General features: G+C 37.5%; 1 protein-coding gene across 12 annotated transcripts in view; it reads right to left on the reverse strand.

Moving 5' to 3' along the window:
- Window positions 1–7,495: 7,495 nt before the first annotated feature.
- LOC119650633 (sodium/potassium-transporting ATPase subunit beta-2) overlaps window positions 7,496–21,820 on the reverse strand; it is a 124,648-nt gene continuing 110,323 nt past the window's right edge. For all 12 annotated transcript variants that reach the window (XM_038053547.1, XM_038053543.1, XM_038053544.1 and 9 more), the window contains one exon: window positions 7,496–12,667. In XM_038053547.1, the coding sequence (XP_037909475.1) occupies window positions 12,564–12,667 (104 nt within the window). In that variant the 3' untranslated portion in view covers window positions 7,496–12,563. The remainder of the gene's footprint in view (window positions 12,668–21,820) is intronic.

Below are 21,820 nucleotides of genomic sequence, written 5' to 3' on the forward strand. Positions count from 1 at the left end.
CACGACTTCTCTCTCGTAATATACCCATTTATACGTGAAATGCGCTTGAGCTCCCCCCACGATTTTCTGAGACGCCTGCACTCCTTCTTTACAATTCTGCGCCAAGTGCCCTTGGGTCGATCCACTCGTCCACCATCTTGGAACCATGGATTCTACTGTATGGCATAGCCAATGATACAATTATTGTCCCTACGCAATGTACGACCTAGCACTTCCGCCTTCCGATCACAATACGTACGGGTGCCAGGCCTATACACCGACCAAGTTCTTCGTTTCTAATAGCATCAGGCCAGCATACCCCAATGATACGACAAATGAATGAATGCATAACCATGCTACTCTTATATAGCAACAAAGAAAGGCCACTAGCACAGAACAGTCTCAAGTTCATTTTGGTTTTGAGATAACTACATTTCTAGATACTAGATAACGAAAGTAGATATTAATGTGTCGAGCGACATCTAGTTCGGTGACACCGTCGGCAGAAATCATGCTTCCTAAATATACAAATTGATAGACGCCTTCGATGCGCTGCCTATTAATTCAGATAGGGGGATTACGATGACCCGTCAGACTGATATCCTTGGTTTTCTTGATGTTTACCTTCAATCCAACTCTTTTTGCCCCTCTTTCCAAATCCAGGGCAATTTCGGTGGTGCTTGTGGAAAGATGTTATCGTTCATTGAACTTCTCCACATCCTCCGGACAAGGCTGTTGTGCCCATGGCTTTATGACATATGCAACATTACCTTCGCTTTGTTCAAAACAATCTGACAGGAGGTTGCTTTTAATAATATGTAATATTCCCTCGTTTTCACAATTTATTCCTTTCAATTTCCTAATTCCCATCCAGACATTCACTTATGATATATCACAAATTTAATAATTAAAATGGTTAATTTTATTTATTTAAAACCAACTAATAACTGGTGCCTTTCCTCTAAAATCCTTTTCCATTCATTCAATTATACAAAATAACAATTCCCCAATTCTGAAAGCTGAACATTGACCTCTCCATGCTGCCTATTGCGAGTGCAACGGCTGATTCTGGTTGGTACGTTGTTGTCGTTTTCACAACGCGATGTTTATTTATTTATTTATTTAATAAAGACAATACACAGAAAACAAATTCGTTATTACATATTGTCCTCAGAGGGAGGAGCAATTAAATGGCTTACTTTCCGCTTAAAACTAGAGGAAGAGACAGATTCAAAGGACCCGGCGTTGTAGGACCGGCATTGTCTCGGGATAGGAGAGTGGAAGTAAATCAGAAGCTCCTTGAAGGGTACATCAAAAAATCTGCACTACATGTTTTATGAGAGACGATGCGGAAAGTAATGGCCGAGTTGACAGAGGAGTCCATCAGGCAATTGCAGAGTTTGAAAAGAGTATATATATCAAGGAATATACGGTGTTGCTGCAGGGAGGGGAGATTGAGGGTTCGGAGTCGTGGCAGATAGTCAACCCATGGAAGGTTCTTTTTATAAAAGGGTGTCCGGGTGAATTAGCGTTGTACGACTTCAAGAGCGCGGCTGTCACGAATGCGGAAGGGGGACCAGACTACACAGCAATATTCAAGGATGTTTCTGACAAGGGAATTGAAGAGTGTTAAGGAGGGCTGAATTGAGGTAAAGTCGGAGGAGGAACGTAGACTAAACCGGACATTTTGTTTTAGCATACCGAAGGATTATCATATTATTGGTTGCGTGCTCTAGCCGTTGTTTATTCCGGGATGGGTACTGTTAGGGGTTTTTTTTTAATAAGAGACAATGTATGTAATTCTGCCTTTAAGGCGCTGATTTGGAATTTAAAGTTCAGGTCGGCGCGTCAACAAAAGAGGAATTAGTGGTCTTGTTGGTCTTGTCTTGCAGGAAGATTTCGTTCTTGTCTCTGGAGGGTGATGAGCTAATACATAAAATCGACGTCAAGATCTGAGAAAGAAAGTGAAATTGGCAAGTGGGCTGATGAAGAGCTGATGGGTTAAAACTCGCAAGTAACGATATGCATCCGGTAAAGTTTACAAATCAGATAGAAACTTTACTCTAATATAAGTGAGATTATGATAACTTAAGTTCATATAGAAGTTAATCAGTGAATTGATTGGAGAATTTGCTCCAAACGGTAGGAAAAGTATTTTAGTCTAAAGAGCGTTTTCATTACTATCTTTCGACAGGAAGGATTGCTTATAGGGTTTTCGTTCCTGAAAGTTCCCAATCGATACAGAACTGGAGACGATTGGTTTATGCCGTGAGATGAAATATTTAATGAAATCACGAGAAGAAAACTGGTAATTTTATTACACCCGTATATTTGATAAAAACTCTGAATTGACGATGGTATGGTTGAGCGGGAGCTTAAAAGGCCGCGCTGATAGCACATCTGATCCAGGATAGGCATCGTTTGAGGATGCGATCCATCGGGAATGTTCCCTTTCAATCACGGTACTCGGCCCCGGAAATTTATGATTCCGTGCCGAAATCCCTATGTTTGTTGAATTTTCAGGTTCGGATGCGGACTCCCACATCGATGAAGGACATCTAAAGCTTTGTATAATGACACATGAGAGATTGAAATGGTCAAAGGACTCCCGACATTCCGACCCTGGCTAGCATAAGGCAAGCAAGTACTTGTCGACGGAACGCTTCAATGGTGGGCAGTATTTGCAACTGGATCTTCATAGTCAAATTTACCATATTATGTCTTTAGCTTTTTTTACCATTGTCGTTCGCACTTTGTTATTACAAAGTAGCATGAAGTCACTTATAAAAAGAAGAAATAATATCGGTGACAAGATGCAACCCTGGAGAACTCCATTTTGGACCTTAAAATGCTCCGAAATTTTAAATCGGTGCATGCAAAATTTTGCGTCATTTTATGTCGCTCTCATAATAGCTATCAGCTTCTTCGGAATGACCCTCCCATGTAGGCTTCCTCGAAATCGATAAAGAGCAGCAAAGATCTAAGCTGCGCGCATTGTTCTAAAATGATCTGCAGGCTCTCTGTCGTTCAAAGTTTCGAAACAGCAGCGAACAGGGAGATACTCTTGCAATTATTACATTAAAAACGGGTACTCTTCTTTGGAATCTTAACGATCATCCCCATCTTCAATTCTCCGGGAAGAGTCTCGGATTTCCAAGATTTCCATATGGTTTGAAGTAGCATCTGCAGGATATGCAGGTACAGCGATAAATAATGTCGGAACCGGATGCATTGCGATTAAGAACCCTGTTAAAGTGCTCTTTCCACTCCTTCAGTTACTTCCCATTGTAGACGAGAAGTCACCTCACTTTGCAACCACATGCATGTTCTTTCGTGACGTGGTATACACCTTTGAATTTATTGAGTTTTGTGGCACCTTCCACTCCCGTCACCAGTGCAATAACAAATTCCCTTTTGTCAAGCGCACACTTTCAGATTAAGTTAAGTCACCCACCGCAACCTACCTAGCCGGATTGTATCCACAACCAGACGGTCATGGCATCGCTCATAAATTTCATCGTTATATAGGCTACGGAATCGTCTCTCCTTTTATAGGAGGTCAAAAATTCTTCGGAGGCTCCTTCTCTCGAACGCGGTCAAAATTCTCAATTTTTCTTGTTAAAAACCTAGGTCTCCGGACTGGCAAGATCATTGGCTTGCACAGTAAGGGCTTTGACCCTATGATGAGACGTTTCGAGCGGAACAGTTTCTGAAAGCTGAAATAGGCTCAACTGGCTGCAAATAACTGTACGCGGATTTCATCATCGTAGCCGTTATCGGTTGTGATTTTCGACCTTAGATAGGAGAAATTTTCAACGGTAAAGTTGTAGACCTCCTACCTTTATTGTTGTCGTTTGACCAGTGCCATTTGATGTTGTTGTTTGTTTTTCTGGTGCTGACGTTGCACCATATATTTCTCCCGTCGCCTGGTCGATCTGGATGAAAGCAGTTTGTACCTCTCGGGTTGTTATTTCCATGATTTGGATATCGTCAGCATAGGCCAGTAGTTGGATGGACTTAAAGAGGAAGGTACCTCTCGCATTTAGCTCAGCATCACGATTGTCCAAAGGCCATCGAAATTTTCAGATGTGTTACTCAGTGTACCTGCCTTCCGATCAGCAAGATAGTTTTCCCACTGTCGACGGTCAGCTGGAGCACACAACCGGTCGATGTGGAAGTGAGAAGTCCTAGCTCTCCAATCCTGCGAGAAGCGGCGAATACGTAAACCAACGTGAACGACCATCAGATGGTGATCCTTTTCGAGGTCAATGTCAGCGCTTCTCTTGTTTCGCACATCCACATGCTCGTATGGAGTTAGCCAGTTGAACCCCAACTGATCTTATGGTAAGCTCTGTGTTCCACCAATGACGATACGGTGGTAATCCCACCATTATCATTACGGTCGCCAAGATCATTTTTTCCCATCAAATGTCCGAGCAAGATATTGTCAGGGTCCACCTTGCCATTGAGAGCACTTATCACAATCGCAATCACCTTTAGGAGACCTTCCTCAAACTGCATTTAATTGCTTGTAGAAAGCATACCAACCCACTATATCGAAAGTCTTCGTTAGTGAATAGCACTGCGCATCTGGACTGAACTCTTGCAGTCAGAAGGGAAGGGAGTACCCTCCAGGGTCCCACCGTCTTACTTCGCTTAGGCCCAGAATATTCACATCATCATAAGATTTCCTGCTCGAGTTTTTGATTGCTACTAATTGTTACAACCATGGGTCAAATGCCTGAAGTTGAATTCACCATTAAAGCGGTCAATATGTTCAACAATTTTAAAGAATAGCCGATGAATTGTTGAACGTTTGCGCTTCATTTCATAGATCGAATTTCATAAAATGGACCCTTATAAATGCCGAATAGTGTTGTAATGGTAGTTTTTGATTCGTATTTTTCAGATGCTTTAGTTAAATGCTCTTACTAGGTATATTCTTGAAAATACATTTCTCCGGACTGAGTATTTATTGATGCTGGTAATGTTCGCGTAGTCCCCATTTGTTATTCTTTTTAGGCACCATATGCAAGTGTACAGCCCGAGGAGTGTTCGATGGGTCCACTAGTTCCACCTGGATCGTTGTATTAAATATTTTTTCGTTAGAATTTAAGGCAATTTGTGGTCCTGATAGTGTGACTTTATGATAATTCAGTGATGGTCTGGTTACGTCCGGGTGAATTATTTCTGAAAGCTGTAGCAGGAATTCCTTCAATAACTGTGTTGTAATCGATATTATACATTTCCCCCTCTCTCCTTGATTGGTAAGCTGAACTTTTGAGTCTCGGAGACAACCGGGCTCGAAATCTGGAAGAAATACCTTTACGTGGTTCAGTAGGGCAATAAGTGTGTGAAACAGCAGAAGTAATTGGCATTTGCAGCTGTGTCCAGTCTGGCAAATCAAAATGCTTTTCCACTTTGTCAGCCTCGAGGTCCGAACGGTGTGTTTTGCATTATTGTCACCTCCAATATTGAAATGGTCACCTAACAGTTGGAAGATTTTGGTGTTAATTTCTTGTGAGTACAGAGGCAACACATCAAACACTGCCTAACCTCTGCGCGGAGGTCTTGCTTGCCGCCTTATATATTAAGTTGTTGCAAATGAAATGGCCGTTTTGGTACTGAAATTTGAAACGATTGTAAAGCTTACAAAAATTTATTTATTTAATCAAAATAGGTGCCAATCGATTAAAAATACTTCTCCCAACGAGATTCAAGAGCATGTATGGCAGTTTCGTGCAAGTCCAACTATCATCGAATCCCAAATTATTTTTCCGCCAATAAATGCTTAAAAAAGTGGTAGTCGGTTGGCGAAAGTTGCGGTGAATATGGTGGATGAGGCAGAGTTTCATACTGCAATTCGTTCAACTTTTGAACCGTTGTTCTGGATACATAAGGTCGTGCATTGTCGTGAATGAGTATCACACCATCTCTGTTGACCAATCTCGGCCATTGAATACTCAATTTTTGGTGCATTTCCTCGAGTTTCTCCAGGTACCAAAAAAGAATAGTGGATAACTCCAGCTGTAGATCACCAAACAGTCACCGTTACCTTCCTCGGATGGAGGCTCGGTTTCGGCATATGCTTCAGTGGCTCATCAGCATCTAGCCACCGCGCTGATCGGCGACGATTGTCGTATAATATCCACTTTTCATCACATGTCACTATTCTGTGCAAAAAGCGGTTGCTTCTGTTGCGGGAGAGTAAAGAACTGCAAATGTCCATTCGAAGCGTCATGTTTTGCTCCGTAAGGGCTTGCGGTACTCATTTGTCGAACTTTTTCACCTTGTTGCAAATACCGGGAAACTGTCGAATAGTATACGCCCAGTTCCTCTGTAATATCTCTCACAGATTGACGTGTGTCGGATTCGCCTAGCATACGCAGCTCGTCGTTATCAATCGACTGTCCTGGTAGTCCATGTGGCTCACTTTGAAGGTTTACGTCGCCTGATCGGAGTTTTTTGAACCACTGCCGTATGGTTCATTAGCTTACCGTATCAGCTCCAAATGGTTGTTAATGTGCCTGGTCGCCTCCGCCGCATTATGACCGAGTTTGAACTCAAACAGAAAAAGTATACGTTTTTGGCTCTTTTCCATCCTTTCTTCCTTTTCATTCGCTGTTATGACAAGGATGGTCAAAACTGATATGACTCCTTGATTAAATGTAGGAGTATTTATACTTCATTATCCAACACCAACAGCGCCAACTGGTGGTGGTTACACAACAAAATCGCAACTAACTTCACTTGATTGCCAAATCGGCCATTTCATATGTAACAACCTAATACAATTCATAATACCACATTCGCATCTATTCAGGACAGAAACCGCCTAGTAATTTGAGGAGTAAGCTGCCCGAAGCAGACCTAAATTTTTGTTGAGGAATTGGACGAGTCCGTAGCTGACTGGACCAATTTGGAATAAACTTTCTTCCACTGTTGTTGGTCCACGGACACCACTTACTAGCTCGGAACAGAAGGGGTTATTTACTGTATGGCTCTGGAATGACTAACGCGGTATCAATTCAAATAACTTCATTTTTAGAAAGAAACAAGCTTGAAACTATAAATGCGATTATTGCATAATCATTTTTTTGTATCCTGCGTTCAGAGACTAGACTACGCCATATATTAATGAACATATTTTGAAATTCTGAATTCAGATGAATTGCTATCGAGTTCGGCAGGTTAGTAAAAACGCTTCTGGGAAACATCTGCAGATAAGCCATTTTTAAATATGTTTCTTTACAAAAAATTTTGCAAGTACCCCACAATATTTATTGGTATATGTTGCTAATAGTTTTCTAATATAATATCAAAAAGAAAATCGAGAAAACATCTTGATATCATTCACTGTGACTTTAGGCAAGCCCTTCAAAGATGACAAGTTGTAAACTTGCTTTTCCAACTATAGAACAAACATATATGTTGTATGCTGCAACCAAGCATATATATTGTTAATATTTGAAAAAATATAATTAAAAACATAATCAATGAAAGCATTTGTATTTGATTTTTTTTTATTTTTATTAATTTATTCCCCAATAATTTCTCATCTCTCATTTTTCACTTTTCGTAATTTTTATTATATTTAAACAATTTCATTCTAACACAGAATTTCTTTCCATTTGCTTTGTAATGTTTGTGTCTTCATGATGATTGGTGGTGTCATGTTAAGAAACTATGTAAAACGAAGGCGAATCTAAACATAGTGAAAGAGGGAAAAGTAGATAGTTAAATAGAAACAAAGGATCAAAATGACATAATGTATGTATAATAACTGTGAAACGACTAATTATATTTTCATTTATCTTTGTTCGAAAATTAATACTATGCTTTCTCTCGACTATAGTAGCATTTGAGTATATGCACCTATTTATAAAAAAGACAATAGTGTGTAATGTTCATATATATCTTAAATTTTTGTTTACATTACTATGTTCTCGATCACCTTTTATAGCCATCCCGTTATTCATTTCTGTATGCAGAGTTATTCTGTTCGTTTACTACTTAATTTTCTGTTTAGTTTGTTGAAAAGATCTTTGCTGTACTATATTCGAGTTGAGTGTTTTTACTTGTTCTGTAGTTTTTTTGTAAGAGAAATATCACGTTTGCGAGCATTTAAACTATTTCTCCTTTAAACTGTTGTCAACTTTGAATAGATTCAACTTTATTTGTATTTCTGCTTTGTGAGTTTTGCTTTACCAGAATATCCGATCGCTTACCTGTTCAAATTCTGAGACTGTTCTGATTGGCTTCTTAGATAGCCCACAGACTGACCAACTGACACTATTGAACTGCACAATTTTAAATTTCATTTATTTATTTTTTTGTCTCATTTTTTATTTTATTTTAGCTAAATATTTATTAAATTTAAACTTAACCGGTATTAGAGCATATATTCTACATTCTTTATCGCTTGATGATTTTTTGCTTAATTTTTGTTGTCTATTTATCTTTTTTTTTTAATTTTTAACTACAATATATTTGGAGAAAAAATTGTTGAACAAATTACTTTATATAATATAATATAGCTTCATATAATTTCTTTTTCGCCTCAGTGATTTTTATTTATTTTTTCTGCTGCTTTAAATCAGATGTAAAGTAAAATTTAATTCGATTCTTTTGTTATAACTTTTACGTTGGAATTTACACGTCTTTGTCATTCATTGAACTTTCATAAAACATTTTATTTTGTTTTCATTATTGTTTTCGTATAAATTCAGATATCGATAGTTTGAATGAATTTATTTCGCTCCTTTGTAATCATTTTACCTCTTGTTTAGAGACTGGGAATTCAATGTATTATATCATTTGTTCTAAGCATTCGCCCTTTTTCACTAATTTAGTTATATTCAGAGAATATGTATTATTTTAGATTTACTTTTTAATTTCTATTGAAAGGAAAACGATTAAACGGTATAATATTAAGTGGATTGCTTTCGTGAAAAGGGATAAATAGAAATGAATGGGCAATGGAGAACGCTAATAATTATTAGCAAGTGTAAAAATGGCAGGAAAATCAAATTCCGACTGACGGGGGCAAATTAAATTAAGCGAGAGCAATATCTACTTCTAAATAATAACATTAGAGATGATCATATCATTGATCGTTATTTTTTAAGTTATGTCATTAATTATCTCATTTCTTTATTAAATTTTATTTTTAAAATATTTTTTAATAATACTTATTAACTTCTTGTAGATAGTTTTCGGGCAGTGAATGGAATATATATGTTTTTAAATATTAATTAACAAAACAACATAAATATTTCTTATGTTTTTTTTATATTTTCCATATAGTTTTTAATTGTAGTTATATATATTCTTCATTTCAATTTATTTACTTGTTGAAGTAAATTAAAAAGAGGCCCTCGTTTTTATTATTGTGTGTAAAGTTTTCAAATACTTTTCATCCATCTCGTGTGCTGGCTATGTTGTATTTTCTCTTTGTTTGTTTAGGTGGTCGGTTGTGGTACCGTTAAGGTTACATTGAAAATCATGATAAGAGACTTCTTTGGTTGGGGTACCTTGGGGTAGCATGTAGCGATTAATATATCATAAAATTTATAACAATTTTTGAAATTCTTTTAAATTTCACAAGCGTTTCAACATAGAATGGAATTGGGAAAAAAAGCCAAATTGGTAAAAGTTAAATTGGCTTGGGGACAAATTAATCAAGACTTGTGCTTTCCAGTCTGTCATGAGTTTGATTTTTAATATCAACGTCCTGTGATGTTTCATTGATCAGTTAGAAGCTTTTCTGTTATTCAAGGTGCCCCAACGCCCAGTTTTAGTTAAATCAAATTTATTTTGCAGAAATTTTCTTCATAGATCTAATTGAAAATAAAGAAAATAGAGCATAAGCCAATAGAGCCTGTTTTTCTCTTTTTAATAGTATAACGATGACAATATAATCAGGATTGCAACTCTTTACCTAATGTTCTCTGCTAGCTATTTAAGTTCTTCAACTCGTTCTGATACTGCTTTTACTTTCTCTATTGAAACTATTTTGGTTTTCTCTATTCAAATTATGTTTAACAATGACACATTTTCTATAATATTCTAAAAATTTAACGAGTCTATTATTTATCTTTCAGCAATTCAGTAATAATAATAGGAGTGTGACTTTAAAAAAGCGAAACGTATATACGTTTTTACAGATTAAGAAATTGTTTAGTTTGTCTGTCTCTTCTGAACCTCCTGGCAGGCAGGCCTCACTTTCTGCTAATATTGAAATTATAAATGAAATATTTGCATCGTTATGTCCAACATAAAAATTAACACAACAAATAGGAAACATAAACCCGTTTAAAAATCTTAAAAGACACTAAAATTCCGAATAAAATTAATTATTTTACAAGGCCATCTTTTATTTGTAATGGAATTTATGTAACGCTATACTATATGTGTCTAAAACTAAATACATACATATTAGCTTAAAACTTACGAACAACAAAGTGTAATTTTTAAATGAAAACTAGTATAACTTAGGAAAAAGATAAAAGATTATTCTGCTTACCATCTGAATTTACATATTTATATATTTTTCGAATTCCAAAACAGCTATATATTGCACTAAGAAAGTTGCGAAGTACCGCAAAAAGAAATTAAACACATGCAAGTTCGCAATGTTCTCGTCTATGTATGCATGCATTAAAAACCCCCGCTGTCTCTCGGCATTACAATAGTTCTTGCGCGAATGCTCGACTTCCATTATCAATTGGAATTTTTATCCTTTTCTTTGGTAAATGTTCCGTGTTTTCGTGTCATTCTCGATATACATTCTCGAAAGAATTTTTGTGTATATTTCATTTCTAAATATATATGTATATTTGCAATCGTCCTTACATCTTAATAAATTTTATTTCTGATGCACACATCCTTTGCTTTGTTGCCACATTTACTTACAGTTGACTTAGAATTAACTTTTGTTTATGAAATTAATTAACAAGTGTATGGTTGTTTTTTATAAATTTTTAGTAAATTTCACTTTTAGTTCTTATAATTTTCAGCGCTCCTCTTACTTCTTAATAAATTGAAATAAATTACTCGGTATGAAATTATTAACTTTCAAATTTACTCTTTTTAAGTTTACTTTATTGTTAGAAATAAAATGGTTATATAGCTGAATAGTGATGTCTTTATGCGCGAAATCTAACCATCCATTCTAATAGTTCTAACATAATGTGCATTATTTGCTTACTCATTTTTGGTTTAAGCTGCATTTTAAGTGTTTCCATTTCATTTTTTTAAAAAATTACCCATTTTCACCTTTTTATTCATTCATTACGTTATTAGTATGGTTTTGATGTTTATTTTTAATTTATTAGTTTAAATTATTAATTTATTACTATTAGCTAGCAACCTGCTCTACAAAGTTGATGTCTGCGTTCTTTCGTTACTTACTCTCCCGTTGTATTTAACAATTTTCTGACTATCAATGCCATTCATAAATTTTATTTCATTCTTTCCTGTTACTATTCATTGGATATATAATTTCGAATATGAGGCGGTTGGTAATTTTCTTGATTCTGGCAACAAAGGTCTAATTTAAATGTTGCTTGAAATGCTCTTACAAATTTAATTATTGTTTAAGGATTAAATGTAAAAATAATTTAGTTGAATTACCACTTGTTACTCAACAGGAGATTTTTCCGATGTAGTGGGATTTTTTGTTGTTCAATCTTGCGAATTTTTGCTTCAACTAGTTTTCTCCGTTCTTATATAGACTTAATTTGTTGCTTAAGTAGTTTTAAAAGATAATTAAAAATAGCGCAAGATCATCTCTTTTTTATTTGTATATACTCCTCATGAATTTCATAAATTTTTCTGACTATTATTTTCCATTTTTATTACCTCATTTAATTAATCCTTATAATTCTTGTTTTGTTGTTGGTGTCAATCTAAAATAGCGTACTTTTTTATAAATACTACTACTTTCACTTTTTTAACAATTGAATTTATTAAGTTTACTTCATCTGCTGTTTTTCTCCTCAAATCATAATTTTATTTTACTTTTTAAACACTTAGTCGGTGTAATTTGTTGTTTGTTTCTATATATTTGTTTTTATTTTTCTAGATCTTAGTTTATTTACTTTGCGAAATTTCTTGTTTTATTATTTTTATTAATTTCTTAATACTACTTAAATTGTAAATGGTTTTGCATTATTACACGTTCGGTTTTTAAAATATAATTTCCACACCAAAATAACGACAAATCGGAAACTAAAATCATAACATAATTCGAACCGAAATAAACCAACGTACAGGCTGCCAGTGATACAACAAAAACAGATTTTATCCGAAAGAATCAAGGTTAAGTCCTTTAACGAAGTCCTCTTCAAAATGTGGTCTATCATTTCTTCTTCATAATGGTGAATGCTGAAATTGTGTGTAACAATTTGCTGTAATCTTTTCATTTCATTGTTTTTGTGTCTATTTTAGAGAGTGCATGCGATGTACTGAGCTGAGTTGTTGATTTCTATATGTGGTTTTTTTCTCTTATTAGCTTGTGTAATGCATTATTACTTTATATTGTTAAATGTTGGTTTAATTTATGTAAGTGCTGTTGCTGTTTCTTAATCGACCATCAGCTCGAAATGGACGGATCCTCTTCTCTCTGAGCGATCGTGGTGGATATTACGAGCCCAAGCTTTGCATTCGATGTTGATGAGCACGCCAGCTAAAAATTAAGAAATAAAACAAATATATCATTTACTGTAAGTAGTAGGATAAATAATATGGTTATCTGACAATATATAGTATTCCATTTGCATTCATTATTATGGGCAACCAGATAAACATCATATCAGGCACAGCCTACCTTAATATCCTTGAGGCTTATATCTTAAATTACTCTGAATCAATAAGTCATAAAAATCCCGCGGAAACCGGGTTTAATGAATGATTTACTAATCGCTGTAAGATATGTTCCTAAAAAATTCTAGGCAGCTTCCGAAGGCTACCTCCGATAGCCTGTAAAAAGCTATGTGACTAGAAAGAGTGCCGAAACAAGATAACTCCGGCAACTAACGGCTACGCTGCCTAGGTTTGGAAAGTAATCCTCCACTCTGCAAACTTATGTCAAAACTAAGACGTAACTTAGAGGTCTTTCACTTATACTCTGCATAGCCATATTCGGCAAAAAAAATAATTTTTCACCCCCTTTTGTATATGTTCGGATCCCCCTTATACTTGACTCAGAACGATGTTATTTTCTACATGTGTCTGGTTTCAACTTTCCATCAAATATCATGCCAATAGATATAATCGTTTCTGAGAAGAGTACATATGACAGACAGTCAGATATGTTACCACATCTCTGATCAAGGACTAAAGCGGCGGTTTTTAAAAGTCTACAAGCAATCCCCAATCCCAGTCATCGATATCCCTCAACTACAATGTGTCGCAGGTAAACAGCTTGCTCACAGCCGGCTTAAAAAGTAGCTTTTTAAACTCAGTATGACACCCCTTAAAATACCTATAACAAAAGCATAGAAGTGTATTCCCATTGAAGAGGATTGAGCATCACAATCCTTAGTGACAATGACTGCACCCGAGCGTAGATAATCACTGAAAGGTCCTTAGGACCAAGAAAGCCTTTCAAAAAAAGAAGGAGAACTTCCTAAAGGTCCTGAAATATTAGGAAGCAGGAATGATGAAGTCGGATCTATTTTGCTTCTACTTGAAATTGTTGAACTGCCAGAATTTTTCAAAAGTATGATAAATACAAGGTGCTCCAAACAATATGGTGAAAGCCGCCTGGGTCACGGGAGGATTATCAAGAATCGACATGGAATGACACCCAACCGTTTACGAGCAAATATGCAGATAGGAGAAAAAAGGAATTTAAAACACAAAAATCAATATCACCCAATTTGAAAAGGATGGCTAAAACCTTGGAATGGGAACAGTAGTACCTAAAACGCTGGTTACAGCAAGAGAACAGACGTTCAATTGAAAAAAATGAGGCGTTTAGACTAAGGTTCAAATAAAAAAGTTTATAAAAAGAAGTAAAATATAATAATTCGCCCCAAGGCGATCATCATTTCTACCATGAGTATTATGTCTTATGTCTTCAAGCAAAAGTGAAAGCAAGCCCGATCTTAAATACCCGGTGGAAGTGATCCAGAAGAACTAAAAAGTATATCTCATGACAGTTCTGCACAATCGCGGCGAAAGCAAAGCCGCGAGCTTCGGTTGTGAAGCAAAAAATTATTTGGTGAGAGTACAGTAGACCGTGTTCAAAAGTATGAAGTCTCTATTCAGTTTAAGGACCTAGACGGGGTCACTTTTGATCTGAAGACGTTGTCAATTTTGATCTGAGCTCCCTCAACAGAACAGTTTAAGTTACAAGGTTTACAGAGGGCATCAATTGTCAACCTTAGAACGGCGTACAGCCGGGCACTGACTATCCGACTATCAGTGAAAACGAAGCAAAAGCTCCTGGACGTTAGGAAAGAAAAGGGCACATAATTCTAGTGTCTCTTATGCGGACATCTGGTGAAGGCGTGCGCGCAAAAAACTAAGTACATGCTTTATGGGATTGGGGGACCTGAGTAACATACACACTACCGGAAACGGCAAGTGCAATGAATTCAAAAATACGTTAACTGCAATAGGAAAATGAGGCTGGAGGGGAAAGTGACTACAATAAGCGAACTTCATAAGAATATTGGCAACAATATATCGGTAACCGATCTGGTAGGCGGCGTAGCGCTATGGGCATACAGTGGCTATTTATACAGGAATATCCTTAATTTTGAGAATACAGCACCTATGACAATCACCAGGCGACCTGAAAAGCATGCCACGAGTATCTGCACGTCTTAGAATCCAGCTGATGTGTGAGACCAATTAACGAGCAAACATTTATGAAAGTACGGTGGGATCGGGACACTATAGCAGGCACACCCTCGGCAAAAACCTTTTATATTACGAAGTGCATCGCAATTGGCATGACTTATCGAAGTCGAGGTTTTGTACTTTCCTTAGTAGGTAGTAGGTAGTAGGTAGTAGGTACAACTGCTGATGTAATTGCGGCAGGTGTGCCAGTCAAGCGGTGGAAGAAGCAATGAACAAAAGCGATGTGGGAACACAATGAAAGATGGTAGCACCGGAAAGCCTAATCGTTGAGATGCTTACATGGAAAACTGAAAGGCAATTGAGCACTTGGTGGGCGGATTCAATATAGGCTGAACGAGGCAGAAGAGGTGAGGAGCAATTGCGAATATACTCGTTGGGCAAAGGGTGAATGGTACCTAAAACACCTAGGAACACAACAGTTTATGATGGTTTATAATTATATAATATATAAGTATGTGTTTTTTAAAATAGACCCTTAAAAAGAGCGCGGTGAAGTGTGTGTTTGAAGGTGCGGTATTTGATTCGATGAATCACGGAACTAGATTCCTTAGATTTCTTCATTGGAGAAGGCCATCATATTAGCAATATTGAATAAATACAGCATGGATTGCCTCTATATCCTATATATTGAGGTTGGAGTTGTGAGGTGGGAGGGGAGGGGAGTAATGAATAATATAATAATTTATCAAACCCGAATTGAGTTGAGTTGAAGTGCCAGTACCTCCAAGGCAGACTAAATGTGGTGCAGCATCAATGAACTAGGTCTATTTCAAATGTTTGTTCAGTTATTCATATATCTTTAAAACAGTTTGGAGCAAGAAGCTGCTGGAGAAAGCAAAATGGTCTGGAGGCAAAGTCAGTGATTAACGTCACATGCACTATTCATAAGTGGAAAGACTTTGGTTGGATTTAAACATAAGTCATTAAGTCGCTATATCATCGTTGATTCCAGTGAAACAGGCACTATCACTATCAGTGACACGCGAGCAGTAACGACCGAAATGGCAACCGAAACAGCGATAGCTTGATACACTACATCCTTTTTCTCTTCCCGGACCATGCTCTTAAAAAAGAAAAGTGACTAATTCGATTTGGCTGAACCGACTCCACAACAGAATGAGACATATGCTGCAAAAGATAGTCTAAACTAGTTGTCTGTCCAGAGGGTAGAGCTGTCCCAGAAACCTAAAGTGCAGACAAAATGGACAGTGGAGGTCCGTTCTCAGATACTGAAGCTCCAATGAAAGGTCATGCAATGCTAGCGAAGCTCGGGAATATGGATGGTACTTTTGGACACTTCAGTGCCTCACGTGTCATTTTACAATATTCATGAGTTTCATGCAGTGGCTCTGGGGTCGATCACTCCGGAAACCCCTTCACCCAAACTGTGACATCCGATAATGTCAGATATGATTACGCATTATTAGCCACCAAAACTGACGTAAGCCAAGTTTAGAGTGCTTTTGTTCTCTCGTCGCCATATTTGCTACTCCGAAAACGCAGAATTGAAACGCGTCAATCTTTCTCGAACCAATCCCCACAACTCGTAAAGCAATTTACGCCGCCTCCCTCAACTCAATCCACAAGATCTTTCTTCGTGGCTCCGGGTCGCTGTCAATCATTATGGTGCTTGGGAGAATCATGCTTAAAAAAGCCGGAATGTCCTTATGGCAGAACAGGCGGTAGGCGACGTTAGTTTGGTAGGTAGTGATCTCGTTGATAAAACGTATTTTCAATTTTTTAAAAATCAGTCAATCAAATTCAAAGGAAGTTCAAAGGAATTTACGAGCCGGAAAGAAGGATGTGAAAATTGAAAGCCATAAAAATGCGACAATAGCAAAAAAGACGATAAATTTGGCAAAAAGTAAGAAAATAAAAATATCAAGAGGCTTCAATCTAAATCAAAAATAATGTAAATTGTCAAATAAAAGGAATAAGAATCAAAAGAATCTTTTTAGGGAAATAATCAATAATCAAAATCAAGTGGAAAATAAATAAGCAATCATTCAAAAAATATATGCTTGAGGATTCCTTCCTGCTGAAATACACCCACTCTGCAGAACTCACAACAAAAGCACAAGAAATGATAATGTCTTAAGGCATCCTACCAAGAAAAGAAGAGGAAACCCTATTCTACACGGTGGGATGGGAAAAATTCGTGTAACTGAAAAAGTCAAGCACATGTAGATGCTAGATGGAAACTGATATCTCTTTATGTGAGACACCAACATGAATTCCTTCCTTCCTAATTCATTTATTGGGAACCTTATGAACACAGGGCTCCAAGTTGGGCGCCATTTTTAATGCCTTATAGGAGTGAGTGATGGCCAAATAACCATCTTGCTTTGCCGAAGTCGACCTAAAGAGGTGAGCTATCCAAAAAACCTAAAAAATTGGCGATATTGACAGTCAAAGTTCACCCAAAAGAACTGAGGCCCCACAAAAGTAACCCCTCAATCCGCACACTAGCCAGACTCGGGAATATGAGGGGTCCTTTTGAACACTTGAGTCCCTCACGAGTATTTTACATGATACATGTCCCTCAATATAATAATAATACCATCTTCAAAAAACACCCTCCATCCGAGAGCAACTCAGATAAATTTCTCTGCGTGAAATCACCTTTCACTTGAAATTGAAATAAAAACAATTGAACTCTTGTTAAGGTTTATGGCTTTCCAATTCATTCCTCTCGGAAAGTATTCCACTAATGAATCTCGTTAGTGAAAGAAGAAGGAGCTATCCAGACTGCATAAATAGCCTAGAACGATGTACTTTTTCCATGCTCTTCACAAAGACGTGACTTTCAGATCTATTATTGATGAAATCCTCCGTCCTTGGCATTATCGATAAGGGGACGGTATGCACAAGGAAGCAATAGAACTACCATCATTACAACAAGGAACCTGCATAAGGCGGCTGTACTAACGGTGGCAAGGCAAATTGGGTCGGCGATATTACCTATGCAAATCACGTTCTGGAATGGTTTCGTAAAAAGTAAACTAATTTCAAGTGAGGATATGCGATTTGAATTTAATGAATAATGCGATTTTGATGTAACGGATGATTCCATGTGTAGGTACTGTAGGGAGGAGGAGAAATTTGCCTTTGGTAATTGATTTTGTGATTATTGGTTCAATATTTCTAGATCACATTTACATCGACGTGCTTCCTGCTAATTAGTAGGCTCTGGATAATCTTATTTCGTTGACCGCAATTTTACTACACCTGACAGAATATCTGGCACTAGTAGAAAGGACCTAGAGGTGGAGAACATTTTAAAATTTCTGCCGGTTATGGGACGGATTGATAGGTAATGTGGTAGGCCAATGTAATGAGGTACAATCGCTTCTCAGGTCGTAATAAAAATTCCTTTATTATTTTTTCTTTCGAATTGTCTAAAAATCTCGGCAGATGCCGGATTTTACCTAACACTAGTATTAAGAGCCAAGCAGTTAGGGTTGGACCATCCTATCCACTAAACATATAGAGGGGGGTGGTGGTCCGTGGTATGTTAGTGTGAAAATCCGTTGAGTATGTTTGCAGAATGTCGTACTTCAGCCCATGCTAGTATGCAAGTTTCTAATGAATCACTTTAAACACAGTATTGTCTGCCAGCCTATTCCACCGGCTCCGTAACAGCGGCATACAGAAATCAGATTATCCAACGTCGCTTACACCGAACCACGTATTCTGCATTGGTTTCCCACCACTCGCCCTTTTATTATGAGCTTCTTATAACAGCAGCAGACGAAATAGTTAACGACGAGGCCCTTAGGCTAGGGCCTCTGGGATTACGAATTTGGTACCTGGAACGTGCGCTTTCTGTATAGAAATGGCACTCTTGACCGCCCAGTGAGATATTTAACTTCCGAACGCACTCTATTTCCAAAAGCAAAAAAGCCTGAGTCGCAAGAATGTCATAGAATGCAATCGCTTTTGTGGTCTGCAAGAATTTCGTGGGGAACATCACAGACTTCAAACCAGTCAACAGAAGAGTGAAAACTGACACATAACATATGTATGCTCCAAAGGAATACAAGGAAGAATAAGTGAAAAACGACTTCTACAGTAGCCTTGAGCCAGTATTCGATTCACTGACCTCGAGCGATGTGAAGATAGTACTCGCCGACTTCAACGCAAGCAATGAACAGATCCAGCTTGGAACTACTGGGGGTCGTAGTCGAACGATAATGGAAGCAGGCCCACAAAATCCAAGTGAAAGACAGTATTAGTTTGATGAGGAGTGTCAGCAGACAATCAATGAGAAAAACGCCAATATAAACAATATCATGAGCGACCCAAGAAACCTAAACGACACAATTTGCAAAATTAAGGCGAATCCGTGATAAAACCTGCAGAAAGAAGAAACGAAAGCGTAAAATGACGAGATCTACAGATTGAATGATCACTTTAATGGGGAAAATTAAAGAACCGGTAAAAATTTGACGAAAAGAATTATAGCAGATTTCTAGCCCTGAACCATATTTTGCAGGGACGTTGCTGGAACGACGGAGACATGGAGGAGTTTAAACCCCGATAAACTGCGAGAACTATAGGAGGATGTCATTGTTGTATACATGCTAGAAAGTTCCATTAAAAATATTTAAAAGAAGACTCGAAAACTTCTTAAAAAATATCGTTGGAGATGGTTGATCAGATTCTGAAGAAATGCAATATGACGTTGATGCCCGTCAAATTGTTGTTGATTTCAAACACGATACCACGGTGTTGACCGATCGGTAGTGTACATGGTTCGAATTTGAAGTTCCAGCAAAACTCGTTAGACTCACCAACAAAAGTTTAGCGCTCAAATGAAAATACGAAACCAACCCATAAGGTTCGGTTTCGGCACAGACTCCGAGTTAAAGCAAGGCGATATGGAGGCTCTAACGTTATTTAACATCGCTCTACCGCAGAGCGAAAGGTGCTTGCCAACAAAACATTTTACTTCAAGCGACCAGTTTTGAAAAATACCTCTATATAAAACTTTTATTCGCCTCTCTTGTTTTGCGGCAGCGAAGACGATGAACCAGGCCGAAGAGCAAAAACCAATCCTTTCAAGTCGAGTCTTAGGAGAATCTTAGGCCCAGTGGCGGTGCACGGAGAATGCCGAATGCGATACTACAGCGACCTACTTATTATATGACTGATTAGAAGATTTCATCCAGACTAAGATTCGAAACCTCGAATAGGTAGGGTCATGTAAATTGTATGGACAACAGATAGGGTGCAAAGGAAACGATTATTAGAAACAAACAGAAAACGGATGAGAGGATTCAGTGGACAACGCAAGTTATACGTTGCTCGGTTTCTTTCAGGCAGATACTGAAAAGCAAGGTAAAAGAAAAACGCCGATCAAGAACCCTGAAACGGCTGGGAGGAGTCAGTGAACAGTTTCTGAAATTCTAGAACAAGATCACTGGACCAAAAAGAAGGAGACGACGACTTTGGAAGGCCAAAACCGACTTCCCACGGTAGCACTATAAAAGCAGAAGAAATGCTTTTTCCAAGCGATGCGAGTGGATAGGACAACGGACAATCGAACACGATTAATAATAATAATCAAATCGAATTTAGGCGTTGAAGCGTATTAAGGAACTCCTCTGAAGACCTTGAAGATGCACTACAGAACTACGGTAGCCTATGAGAGACAATTAAGTAAGGATAGCGCTCGCCCGTGATTATTACCCTGAATTTATTCAGGTGCTCATGCACAACCTAGTTGACTTACTCCGACATCCAGTCACAATATAAATTCTACCGTCGCCATTCAGATTTCAACCAACAGACACTAGACGTTATGGGGTTCCTCTTTATTGACTTAGACTAGCCTGCTTTCGCCAGCATGGACTAAGTTCAGCCTCGCATATAGCAATTAGATTTAACAATAAACAACAGGCACAAATTAAAAGGATTTTTTCTCTTAGTATTACGGATACTATCTTCGCATTTGCAGATTTTATGAAATTACGGCCGCCCTCACCCTTTTTCGGAAATAACGCCTGGACAATTTTCAATCGGTAAATATGATTCTGGTTTTCTCCGGTTGAATTTCTGTGTTACGTTATCTAATGGAATCTCTCTTGCTTTACTATATCGCCACCTCCTAGTTTCTATGAGGTTCCCGATAGATATACTCTTTCACCTCCTGATCGATCCTACATGCTGCTCGTTTAAATACTTAACATGCGATCGGCCGTCAGGTATTTTACCACTCCCTTTGAACCTTCATCTAACAAATATATTAAGTCGCATCATTGATAAGGTTCGCACCGCATACCTGCATCAGGGGTATATAAATAAAATGAAGAACTCTTTTGGAGCGTGTCCCTGGAGTCTATTTTCATATCTTTTTTATCATACACATTGTATTCGGAAAGGTACAAGGTGAATGCGAGCTAGAAAATGTCATACAGGCAGTTCATATCTCAACTATATGTTGAGTGGAAGTGGACCTCTATACTTACAGAGTAAAGGGGTAAAAGTTTTTCCTTCAACAAAATCTTATGCAGATCTTACTATAATACTTACACCAAATATAGACACGTGCGTATCAAATGAAAGGTACGATTAGTACTTTTTGAAACTGGTGTTAACTTTGATATTGATTGCAAAAGTTAGAAGTGCAGGGGTCCGAAATGGGTCAATTACTTTAGGGACTCGTTCTCTGAAACTATCCAACCGTATAATCTGAAAATGGTAGCCTGCTCACATGGTATCTGGATCATAATACCCTACATTATGATATATGCTCAAATAAAGTTAATAATCTGTAGTGTATTATCATATTTTGAAAATTTACTGCGAACCCGCTTAAGTTCACTCAGATCCGTAAAATTTGGTAATAAATTTGCAATAGTTTTGCAGCATAATACGATATTAGAAAATTTGGTGAAAATTCTTCTATTATTAGCAAAGTCATAGGAGGTTGACGTTGCCTCTTTCAAATTACTACCTAAGGGATACA

This window comes from Hermetia illucens, chromosome 3 (genome assembly GCF_905115235.1).
Source record: "Hermetia illucens chromosome 3, iHerIll2.2.curated.20191125, whole genome shotgun sequence".
NCBI lineage: Eukaryota > Metazoa > Arthropoda > Insecta > Diptera > Stratiomyidae > Hermetia > Hermetia illucens.